General features: G+C 46.2%; 1 protein-coding gene across 1 annotated transcript; it reads left to right on the top strand.

The window, feature by feature from the left end:
- Positions 1-7,603: 7,603 nt before the first annotated feature.
- On the top strand, positions 7,604-12,307 carry LOC129580194 (uncharacterized). The gene is made up of 2 exons (XM_055470402.1): positions 7,604-10,731; positions 10,841-12,307. The coding sequence occupies exon 2, from the start codon at positions 11,277-11,279 to the stop codon at positions 12,228-12,230; it is 954 nt and encodes a 317-aa protein (XP_055326377.1). The 5' UTR covers positions 7,604-10,731; positions 10,841-11,276; the 3' UTR covers positions 12,231-12,307.
- Positions 12,308-12,635: the final 328 nt, after the last annotated feature.

The raw sequence follows: 12,635 nt of genomic DNA, 5'->3' as shown, positions 1-12,635 counted from the left end.
AGAGAAACAAAGACAAAATTTCGCGTAAGATATTGAGTTTTAGTTCACTGGCGCCCGAAGTCGCGTTTGTCTAAAGGCCAAACGGTATAAAGGCAAACTTTCAGACATTAAATAACCCAAGTCTGGTTAGCGTTCAAAGTTCAAGTTTGGGAGTGAATTTTTTTTTTTTTTGCAAATAGCTCACACAATCAGAACGAAGTGAAACAAATTCGCGACACGACAAGTTTTGTGGTTGGGAAATTTTATTTTTTATCATTGTTCTCGATCAGAAGAACAAAACTCCACCACAAAGGGCGATCGGATTTTTTTCAATTTTTTTTGAAATTTTAAACAACTACCCTCGTAAATCCGATCATTGAGTAGCCGTCGAATGAATACACAATAATTTCAAGGATTTTTTTTATTAATTTTTGGAAGTATCGCGTCTAAAAGGGGGGTCATCTTAGAAAAAACCTCCTTTCAATTGTGTATTTCATACGATTTTTCCGTCTAAAAGGGGGGTAGACGTGTGTATTCTTAGTGAATAATACGCACATCAAGACGCGATTTGGATTTGACGTACCGAATTAGACAAATCAAATTAAATTGGCAATTGAATAAAACGAATTTTTCTTGTTTTTGTTTGTATTCGAGCAGCGATAAAGATTAACATTCCATTGATTTTTTAGAATGGGTTGGCTTGGCAATTCTCAATTTTGTCTCATTTTTTTTCGTTGTTTGTTGTAATCATTGATTCATTGTACGGTGATCGAAGCACAGTGAGTATCATCCACCCGATCTAACCGAAGCAACGCTACGTCTACGTATTTTTCTGTACACGTTCAACAGTGATCCAACCTGAAATTGTGAATAAATCAACGACACATTCTTCGACCAGCCCAATTATCGCTTATTCTCCGCCTATTTATATCACCAATCATGACACAGCCAACGGTAGCTGATTTAATTCAACATCTTCGCAATGAAGAAAGAGAATACGAATTCCGATTGAGGAATATCGAACCAACCGCCGTCGATGCGATCCAACAGCTAACTCTAGCACTTGAGCACGAGCTCCACACAAGGGTAGTACTCCCATTCACAGGCGACATGGACGCCGAAGTTCGAGAAGCTGTTATGTTAGCAACGACATTCAGCACCGAGTTTCTGGGAATGTCGAATGAAGACCGTGAGCCCTTAACTGCGAGCATCAGATCACGGATATTACACCATGAGAATCGGTTGCGACGAGTGCCTGCCGAGGCTGATGGAGTCCAACAGTCATTCCGGCTCCTCACTTTGCTCGGGTCATTACTCCCGGAAGCAACCGTTCCATTCCAACCAGAGCTCAATTCGACCAATCAAGATGCACCTGATCACGGCCAGTCGGTCAATGCTGAGGGCAATCAAGCTGGGCAGACAGACGCCGCCGATCCAAACGCTCGGATCGAAGCTCATGGCTCTGCCACAGCTCCAAATGCGACACAGACGGAACGAACGATCAACGAACCGCCTCAACACAGAGCCGATCTGAGTCAACGGACTGAGGGCTATGACCGTCCACCGGGGCCACAGCCCACGACGCAAGCGCCAAGCATACAGTATGGGCCACCAGTCGATGCATACGGGCCAATGGCCAATGCACATCCATCACAGTATGGATATGATCCGAGGTATGGACACACGCACGTTCCACAGTACGGGCCTGCCGAGGCATCCATGCCGTATAATCCAAATGGCCAGTACTACCATCGAGACAGTCTGGCACAAATGCCTACGCCACCAGGGTCGTACTACCGACCCAGGGTCCCATACGAACCGGTGCGACCACTCGACTACGACGTCAACGCATCAGTACCGCATATACCGATACCGCGTCCACACCCACAGTTTACCATTCCACTCATGCCAAGAGAGCTGAGACCGTCACTACCGACGCGACAAGAGCCAAGCATGCCAAGTAGGACCGAGAACATTACAACGAACGGTCCGCCGGATAATAACATGCAACAGAATACAACTCAAGCGGGAGATTCTCAAGCTTGGAATGGCTCACGAACATTCACCATGCCGAACCCTCGAGATTTGAGTAGTGCAGCTACTGCACTGAGGAAACAATTCGCCGGCAAGATGTTCAGCGGAACGGAAGTGACATCGAAGTTGCTGTCTACTGACGAAGTGTTCTTCCATTTGGAAACATTCCAAGATGGTCAGCGATGCTCTGACGAAACCATAATCAAGAATTTGGTGTTTTTGTTCACTGGCGAAGCTTTGAATTGGTGGAGATCCAATTACCGACAGTTCAGGTCACTGGAAGATGCTCGCCTCGCCATGTATGAACGATTTGACGCGCACGGAAGTAGCACCATGGGAATCCGAGCTAAGATAGCCAACACTAAACAGTCCCCCGAAGAATCGTTATCATCATACGTCGACCGCATGAACTGCTTGATGGACCGGTTGCCACTTGAATACCCATTGAACAGTCGAATCGAAGTGATTCGTATGGGAAGCAACCGCACAAGCTACAACATGTTAGTCGGCCGAGCGTTCGCCGACATGAGAGAGTTTCAGAGATTTGCTAGCCAAGTGTCCCAAGGACCGGTAGCGAATCCTAGAACGAAGGACAGACGCATCAATACCGTCGAAAATGAACTGGAGCCTGACTCCGAGTCAGATACTCAGCCAAACGAAGAGAGCGAGGACGAATCCGTCGAGGCCTTCGTTAACGCTATGGCGCAAATGGTATCTAAGTTCAGCAAACGCCCACAGAATGGAGCCAACCGAAGTTTCAAATCAAAGCCGAAACCGGTTGAAAGAAAGGACAAGGCACAAGCCGTGATTTCCACGAAGCCAGATCGAGAGATTGATGGCACAGAAGAAGCAATTTGCCCGAACTGCGATCGATACGGACATCGCGGACGGAATTGCAAACACGCCAAGACGCGAGTATACTGCTATGGTTGTGATCGACCAGGGGTATACAAGAATGAGTGTCCCAACTGCCTTGCCAAACCGACAAAAAACTAGTTTCTGTGTCAGGACCGGGCCACACCCCTGACACCATCACATCATCAAGTGGCAACAATAACAAACAAACCCAAAATATGACACACCCGATTAAAGTCAGTGAGACGAGTGTACAGAATTCCGTCGAACAAACCAATGAGCGCACAGAGACGTCGACCGACTCCGCTGAAATAGCGATCCCACCGTCGAATACCGATACGATGTTCGTAAGCGCCTTGTACGTCGACGAGTCACCCTTCTTCGATCGCCCAGGAGATATCCGACCACACATTCAAGCGGATCTCAATGGCATTCCGTCGACACATTTGGTGGACACAGGAGCCATGGAATGTGTCCTGGGAGTAACAGATTTGAAAGAAGTGGAAAAGTACAAAGCAAAGTTAATGCAGAGTCGATACACCGTCACCACCCTACACAAACAAGGACAACGAGCGGCTGGACAGATGAGTCTATCATACACAGTTGGTAACAGAACAGCTACATTAACCGTGATCATCGTCAAAACATTCAGACCGCAGTTCATCGTTGGAATGACCTTCTGCCGAGCATTCGGAATCCGACTAACTATCGACCAGTCAGTGTTCGATGGATGTTCCGCCGTTCCAACTCGAGATGTCTGCATGATATCATCACCTGGCATTCAAATGCTCAACGCCAAAGAACGTTGGTTCCAACCAATGGACCAAACATCGACACAGAGCGCAAAAGAAGCGGGAAACACGGTCGAACGACCTGTACCGAGCTCTGGTTCGCCCAGCCCAGTGATGGCGGGTGAGGATCATAGCATGTCTATGGACCAAATTACGTCAGCTCTGCAGGAGTCGGACGATCCGGAGGAGTTATCCCACATCGAATCGATAGCCGACGTGGCTAGCGCACTGATTGAAATGTCGATATGCACATTAGACACGGACACGGTTGACAAGGTGCCAAGTCCATTTGGTAAAATGCGAGCACCAAAGCCCGAGCTGCGCAAGATGTTCTTAGCAGCGCGCGGATACGTAGCCAGGCGAGAGCATACGGTCACGCCAGCAAAATACCAAGCGGTTCTAGCCGCCATAGAAAAGGAAGAGATGCGCTTGTTCAAAGAGATACTCGTCCCGAGGAAATGCGAGGAACAAGCCGAAACGTCGCCTGCTCTAACGACTCCGCCGAAACATGACATGCCAACTTTTCACATCATGGAAGTGCAAACATTTCCAGTTGCCGAAGTCATGGAAATGATGACAATGACACACAAACGTCCGCCGAAAGAGAGCCAACCCGGAAAGCAACGCCGTTATCGCGTACGACAAGAAGCTAAAACGATGCAAACCGCGCTTCAAGAGTCGAGTGAACCGGCCACCGTCCAAACAGCGGAAGGAGCTGCCGACACCATCAAAGACGTGCTTCCCGAGAAAGCACCTTGCGTGTCGATGCCTCACGAATTGAAGCCAGAACAACAAAAGATTCTGACTGAAACTGTGAACTCCTTTCCGTACACACCAGAAACGGGTCCTCTCAACAAGACGCCGATTTACACTCAGTACATCCGCACTGCTGACGCGAAGCCTGAGATGAGGAAGCAATACCCGCTTTCTCCGTACGTCGTCGAAGAAGTGAAGAAAGAAGTCACTAAATTGGTTGAACGTGACATCATCGAACCGATCGAGACCAGTCCATGGAGATGGCCGATTTTATGGGTGAAGAAGAAGAACGGAGGAGGAAGAATATGCCTCGACGCAAGAGGGCTAAACAAGGTAACGATACCAGATGCGTATCCAACATTGAACGTTGATACCATTTTGCGAAATCTGCCGAAAGCCAAATACATTTCTTGCTTGGATATGACCCAGGCATTCCACCAAATCGAAATCGCCGCCGACGATCGACAGAAAACTGCTTTTGCAGTCGGAACACAATTTTACTGCTACAAACGAGCCGTAATGGGTTTCAGAAATAGCCCAGCTGATTTAGCAAAGATGCTTACAAAAGTGTTCCACGATATGACTCCACATGTCTATCATTATGTCGATGATTTTGTTATCTTGAGCGAAACGTTCGAACAGCACATCGAATTGCTGAATGAAGTGGGCAGACGCTTACGAGAGAATTGTTTGACAATCAGCCGAGATAAATCATCGTTTTGTCACAAACAAGTCACCTTCCTTGGATATCTGTTGACAGAAAATGGTCTCACCATTGATCCAAGTCGAATTCAACCGATTTTGTCGTACAAACGACCTGAGAATGTTCGTCAACTCCGTCGATTAGTTGGTTTGATTACGTGGTATCGCAGATTCATTCCGAACGCTGCCGAACTCATGAAACCACTTACAGACCTGATCGAGAAAGATAATCATCGGAAGATCAACTGGACCGACGAAACAGAACAAGCATTCGACCGACTTAAGACTTGCTTGACCTCCGCACCGATCTTGGCCGCTGCAAGATATGATTTACCATTTAAAATCTACACCGATGCAAGCCTAGTGGCCGGAGCCGCAATCTTGACTCAAATCCACGATGGAGAAGAACGCGTCATCGCGTATCACTCCGTGAAATTCAGCCGAACGCAAAGCAATTACAGCGCGACCGAAAGAGAATGTCTAGCCGTACTCAGTGCCGTCGAAAAATTCCGACCATGGATCGATGGTGTGCAATTCACAGTCGTAACTGACCATGCAAGTTTACGATGGCTACAGAATCTCAAAGAGCCGCATGGCAAGCTCGCCCGATGGGCCGTGCGATTGCAAGCATTTGACATTGTGTTTGAGCACCGTCCCGGCAAGGAAATGGCCGCACCAGACGCCTTATCGCGAGCGGTCGAGTTGATTGCGATCAATCAAGATATCGATACCGCCGATAAATGGTACATGCGAACGCGAATGTTAGCAAAAGACGAACGTCTGGACCGATACAAATACGAAAACGGTCAATTGTACCGCCGAGGAAAATACAACACACATACAGGCGATCGCCTGTGGACCATTTGTGTCCCACGAGAATTGGTGCCAGAAGTTTTGAAAGAATGCCACGACTTTTCCGCTCATATGGGCCATTGGAAAACGTTACACTCAATACAGAACACGTATTATTGGCAAAACATGCACCAAGATGTATATCAATACGTCACGAAATGCGAAGTTTGCCGCATGTGCAAACAGTCGAACTTCGGCACACAAGTTGAAGGCGGCCAATATCGCGATCCAGGTCGACCAGGCAGAATGCTGTCGATTGATATTATTGGACCGTTGCCGTCATCGAAGAAGAAACGACACCAATATGCCGTGATATGCATCGATGTGTTCTCAAGGTACACGTTTGCTCGATCGTTCATACGAGCTACCGCCGAAAATATCTGCGAATTCCTTCAAACGAACGTATTCAACACATTTCACGTCCCAGAAGTGATTATTTCGGACAACGGAAAGCAATTCGTGAGCAAAACCTTCAAGGCATTGCTCGATAAATACCGTATTCGTCACTTGCGCACACCGAATTATCACGCGCAAGCCAATCCCGTCGAAGCCGCAAATAAAACGATCAAATCATCGTTAAGAGCCATGATTGAAGACGAGAAGAAGCCTCATACAGAGTGGGCTGAAATGCTGCCGAAAATTGTAGCAACCATGAACACTACTCCGCATACAAGTACGGGAGAAAGTCCGTTCTACATTCTTCATGGCCATGAGAAAGTACACACCGGAGACGAATACCGAATCATCATGGACGCAAATCCCGATTATGACAATCGCCCAGATCGAGTGGAATTGATTTGGGAAGAAGTTGCCGAACAAGCACGTAAGACGTTCGAAGACAACAATAAACGGTACAATCTGCGAGCGAAAACCCGGAAATTCAAAGTGGGAGATCGCATACGCTATCAGACACCGAATCTGTCCTCGGCCGCCGACAAACACGCAGGAAAGTTGGCTCCGATTAAAAAGAACGCTTACATCGCAAAGGCAATTGGAAACGACACGTATGAGCTAATGGATACTCAGAAGAAATCGTTAGGGGTATTCCATGCCAACGATCTCATCCTAGCCACTGTCGAGACCAAAGAATAAAACTTGTCCGCCGAGACAAAGAGAAGAATGGCGTAATTCCTCTCGGCGTATCCAAACGCACGCAATTCAGAGAACAAACGAATTGCCGACGAACACATCGAAAAGCAAATTATTCAAGCTCTTTGAGAGCCGATGTTCGATCGTCAAACACACGGATAAACCACCGCCGAATAAAGCATTCTGCTGCAAGCCGCCGAATAAAGCATTCTGCTGCAACTAGCCGAATAAAGAATCACAAATTCTGCTGCATAGTTAAGTACCAGCCGAATAAAGATTTCAACGGAATTCTGCTGTAAATTCAGTTAAAACATTTACAAATCGGATTGCAAGCAAAGGATACACCCGGACCGTCGCTCCGTTGGAAACGTGTTGGAGGGTCGACTAGGCGAGCAGTCCAATAAAACCAACCGTACGCTAAGGTATTCATGAGAACGTTCAAGGGGAGGACGGAGAGTAGATGAACCCGGCCATAACATCGGCCGAAACCGGTTTTACAACCACAAAACGATGTGTCACATTGATTGAGGGCAACCTCGGACCATCGTGGAGAATATTCGCGTGGAAATGGACGAGTTCCACGGATCAATCGACGCTGTCATTGAATAATGACACCAAGCGGTTTTCATCGCCGCAGTTATCGGTTGATAACAACCGAATGTACTTTGCAGTACAGTTCACATGAGTGGACGCCGTTGAGACACGGACCTTAGGCGGGTGAGCCGAGTCGATTTTACCTATTCTAGACAGGAACGAATCGCAAATATGCTTTACAGCATCGTCGACAAGATATCGACAGCCTCATAGGCGACTGACGCAAGTCAGTACAACAGCCGATTACATATTGGCCAAAGTGACACAAGCCGGGGTGCTAAGGGCAGCACAGTATCAATAGATGCCGCCAGCGATGGTGATTAGGCTGTCACTGATTGCTTCACAGCAACAAATCTACTGCTGAGTAGAAAACGCACGGAAGTGCACAAGTGGGATTTTCATTCACACGAGATGTGCGTTGGCATATCACAAACACAGTCGATACCATCATGATTCAGCCGTAAGTTCGGGCTATCGCAGCCAAATTGACTTATCTAAATGGCATTCGATTCGAGCCAGAATCATGCGCAATATTCAACACACAACATCAAACGTTCCAGGAATAACCAACCTTATGCACCTTTTCCTTATTATTTTTTATTATCGTCGCATCGACGTTAAACCTTTCAACTTTAGAATTAAGATATATCATAGCCATCGTCGATTGCAAAATGAGTCGACGAATTCATACTAAGCTTAAGAAAGAAAATACAAATCGTTTATTTCATTGTTCTGCCGATAACTTGAAAACAAGTAGGAGAGCTCAACTCGCGTCAAATGATAATTGCGAGGCTCAGAGCAGTTGTCGCCGGACAAGAAGCAAGTGAATGGGAAAGAGAGGAGAGTTCGACTTCGGGCTTAAGCATGAAGCAAAGTGAATCATCATGCTGTCCAGAAGAGAATCCTCGTGAGTTGCAAACAAATCGAAATATGCAGCCGTCGAAACGCTGAAAGTTGCATGAAAACGAAGCAACGAAAGTCACTCAACGACTGCGATCCGAATTCACATCGAGTGAAGCACCCGTGAAATCATGGTCGGCTCCATTCAACATCGCAAACATCGTCATGAATTGAGTTGGGCATCGGTGTACGAAATTGTTTCCGTCAAAGAGACATGAATCGGACTTGACTCGCGAATTGTGCGAGAATGAAATTCCATCGTTGGTTGACCTAGTGCAAATGAAAAAGAATGAAACCAAATTAGCGATTGCATACAGAATTGGGTCAATAAATCGATACACAAACGATTTTGATCCATCGGAAATGAAGACGAGGCACCGAATGTGTATCCACGGTCCCGAATGGCACACCAGCACCACCGAATCCGAATGCGAATGCGGTTTGCATGACGAGAGTCAAACCTTCGATTCACATTGGAACCAAACGTCCGTCCGACGAGGTAACCAGTACAGAGAATCCAATTCACATCGATGTGTAGCCGATCAGAAACGCAAAGTCAGTACCCAATGCGACCGCCGAAACGATTCGACACCCATTGAATGCTACGATAAGAATGGAAATTGGAGATAAACGGATTAGAAAGTGGAAATTCAGTCGAAAATGTTGTAATGCATGCAAATGTCACCGATGTATGAGCACGAATGAAAACAATGCGCGTTCAAGTTTCAAACGTCGACGAGTGCTAAACACAATCAATCTGTGTGCTAATTTGATTTGAAACAAGTGGAAACCGCCGAGCGATGCATCGCACATGAATGGCAATCAAATTGCAAACGAGAGAATGAATGAGAATCGCTCCCAAATTTCCATGAAAATCGGAAAATTCGATTGGAATGCGATGGCCGCCGATGCGAGAGCAAATTGCATTCGGTGAGGTGAACGTCAGAATGAATTCACATGCGAATGAAGGTCAATCCAAATCTCGTTGCGTCCATGAGAAACTGCTATTGCAATGCGAATGGACTCGATCCGATTCAAGGCAAACGATGCATCCCAGCGCCGGTCGAGCTAATGCAAAATGAAAAGAGGAAATCAAATTAGTCATTGCACGGCAATTTATAATAAATCAAACGTTGACACGGTGACAAAATGCAAACCAATGTGAACAGTGACTGTCGAACCCAGCGAAGCTTTGGTTGCGAATCAGAGCCAAAGTCGTACACGATTCGAATGACATCGGTGACGGACACTGAAAAGAGAAGAAAGCGATGAGATCAAAAGTGCAATGAACCAGATTCGAAAGAAAATTCGATTTGCAACCGAAATTCCAACGAATCATATCCCATCGACCGTACAGCAACCAAAGACATATCAAAGTGTCTACGAATCGCATGCCCAAGGACGAGTGAATGATTGGCACGAACGTCAGGGAGGATGATTGTTTTTGTTGATTTTGTTTTCCTGTTTTCTGGTTGCATTGCCATTCGAAGAGACAACGACGTCGGTTCACAGGCCTCAAAGTGTTGTGGTTTCACCTTCACCGCCGAACGCATATTGCTTTGGAAACATTGCAAATTTTCGGAAAGGAATTCCGAAGTGAAAACCGAATGTTTTCTGGCCAGCTGGCTGCCGCTCGGTGCAACACTACGGAGACAACAAATTGCAACGAATTATTCCAATCTGGGATACAAGAACGAATGGAAATTGACTAAAGGAACGATTGCATCGAACTCGTGATACACATTCACTGTCAAACAGGAAAACCAGGCGGAATTTTCAGAATGGAAATTCAGAGAAAAAAATTGAATATTTCCTGGCCAGCTGACTGCCGCTCAGGGTGAAAACACTTGCAAATCAAATTGCAACACGAATTTCGTGATTTAATTGAATTTCTGTCGAGAAATAAACGAAAACAGAAGAGAATTATTTTGCCATGTCAAAAAAACTGCGATTTATGCATGCACACAAGCTGTCACAACACACATCGGTTGTGTTTCGTTGGTACTAAAATCCAAAACGTCACGTCGACCAGCAGTGCTAAACGCATGAGCAATGACAGTCGAGCAGAAGCATACCAATCACACAGAAGCAACGCGCACAGCTAAGGCAAAGAGGAAAATAAAACTCAGAAAAAAAGAAACGGTAATTCCGCAGGAAAACCGTCGACATTCACACTCAGGTAATTGGAAAGCTACGAATAAACCAACAGAAAATCAAATTTCGAAGAAATAACCAAGGAAAATAACTTTAATTGGATTCTGATTTTTGTGTTTCATGTGATTCAACAGTGATTAACGCAAGTCACGCACACATACGAACGAGCCAACACTACAGGCAAACAGCACCGAATAGCAGTTCAAAGCGAACCACAGAAGGAAATCAACGGAATCGCATCGTATCGTGTGAAAACAATTCGTATACACGAATTAATTCCAGTACTGCCGAATTTCTGCCGCTTGTTCCACGAAATTTCCGGAATTTTTTTTGTTTTTTTTTAATTCGAACCATCGAAGGATTGCGGGCAATCATACACCACGCAGGTAGCAGCATTGTACCGGTGGTGAACAACGAATCAAAGCGAATCCAACGAGATCAAGTCACACAGGACCAATTCCTTGTCCGATCCGAGTCGTGGTGTTATCACACGCACAGTGGAACTTTCACACCGACCACCAGCCGTCGATTTCTTAAAAGCAACTGCTTCGTGTGAACGTCGGAACAGTCATGAATTTCAGCCGATTACGTAAAAGTTTCACCGCTGAGTCGCCCTCATGGTGCGCTAAACTCAAGTTCTGGGACCATACTCACTGGGTAGCGGCCCGGCCCATGGCAATTCACAATGGTTTAACAACCATAACCATGGAAGAACACAGTTGGACCGTCTATACGGCACAACCCATCACTAATGTTGCCGTCGGCCGATACTCGAATGAAAATAACCAGTCCGGTACGGTATACGGCATAGTCCGCATCGAAGAGAGCATCGTAACCATCAAACCGGTGCATGCTGACATTGTTAACGGAGTGATTGATCCATCCGGTTGGTCTCCGGAAGTGAAGGACTGTGCGTTGATAGTGGCCTATTCCCCGGATGGGAATTTTGCGGTGCGAGTCATGGACTACACCATGCCCGAATACCCCGACGAGGATTGCTGGAGATTCCGCATCGGAGTCGTACCGGAACCACCGAATTTGTGGACAGGTAAGGAAAATCGAGGGCGTTTCAAGCGTTTACGACGAGCAGAAATGATGGAACAAATGCGAAACCTCGACGCACGACCATCCACCAGCCGAGCCGGTGAGACAGTCGCCGAGGACCAAGAACGTCAACCGTCGATCGAACCGTCGAGAGCAGTCGAAGCGATCGTTGTCGATGAAAGCAATCAAGTCGTCGAGCCAGAGGCAGCTCCATTGAGCGCGGGGGAGTACCATCCAAATGTACGTCGGGTCACAACCGCCGAGACAGGTACAGAATGGATCGAGCCAAGTGAAGAAGGTCGGCATGAATTTCAACCATTGTTTGACCGACCGGCCGATAGCGATGAGGAAACTCACAACGATGAGCCTGGTCAGGCCAGATCGTTATTCGGTAACGTCGGCTCTCGACGTGGTACGCAAACAGAACCGGAACCGCCGATTGACCTGGTCCACCGTTGGGACAAGTCGCGTCTGGACTGATCAAAGATGATCCAAGTCGCACAAGTGCCGCCGAAGAAAAAATGAATCAATGATTAAATAAAAAAAAAATAAAAAAATTTCTCTTCTTTCCATTCCTTTGTTTTTCTTTTGCCATCATTATTTAATCAATAAAATAAAAAAATTATTAACACGTTGGCTTTAATACGAAACTCAGAGCGTTTCTTTCAATAATGTGAGCATTGCCAGTCGAATTTATTTTTCTTCTTTCTTCGAATTTTTTTTTCTGTCGAAGGGTAAAAGTCGGAAGTCAGGAGTCAATTCAATTGCCATAATTTCGTCGTTGTTGTGAATTTTTTCCATTTTCCGATTACAAAAATTCAAAATAAGGGGGGGGGTGGTGAACTGAAAACAAATTTAATGTTTGAAATTTGCCTTCAATTCCCG

The sequence above is a fragment of the Sitodiplosis mosellana genome, unplaced genomic scaffold (genome assembly GCF_009176505.1).
Source record: "Sitodiplosis mosellana isolate CC-2019 unplaced genomic scaffold, AAFC_SMos_1.0 Smas_scaffold_7251, whole genome shotgun sequence".
Taxonomy (NCBI): Eukaryota; Metazoa; Arthropoda; class Insecta; order Diptera; family Cecidomyiidae; genus Sitodiplosis; species Sitodiplosis mosellana.
Note: the sequence above shows the minus strand (reverse complement) of the source record. Positions and strands in the feature narration are given on the sequence as shown.

What these genes read in the sequence shown, in the direction of transcription:
- LOC129580194 (XM_055470402.1), top strand. Translation starts at nt 11,277, where the DNA reads ATGAATTTCAGCCGATTACGTAAAAGTTTCACCGCTGAGTCGCCCTCA.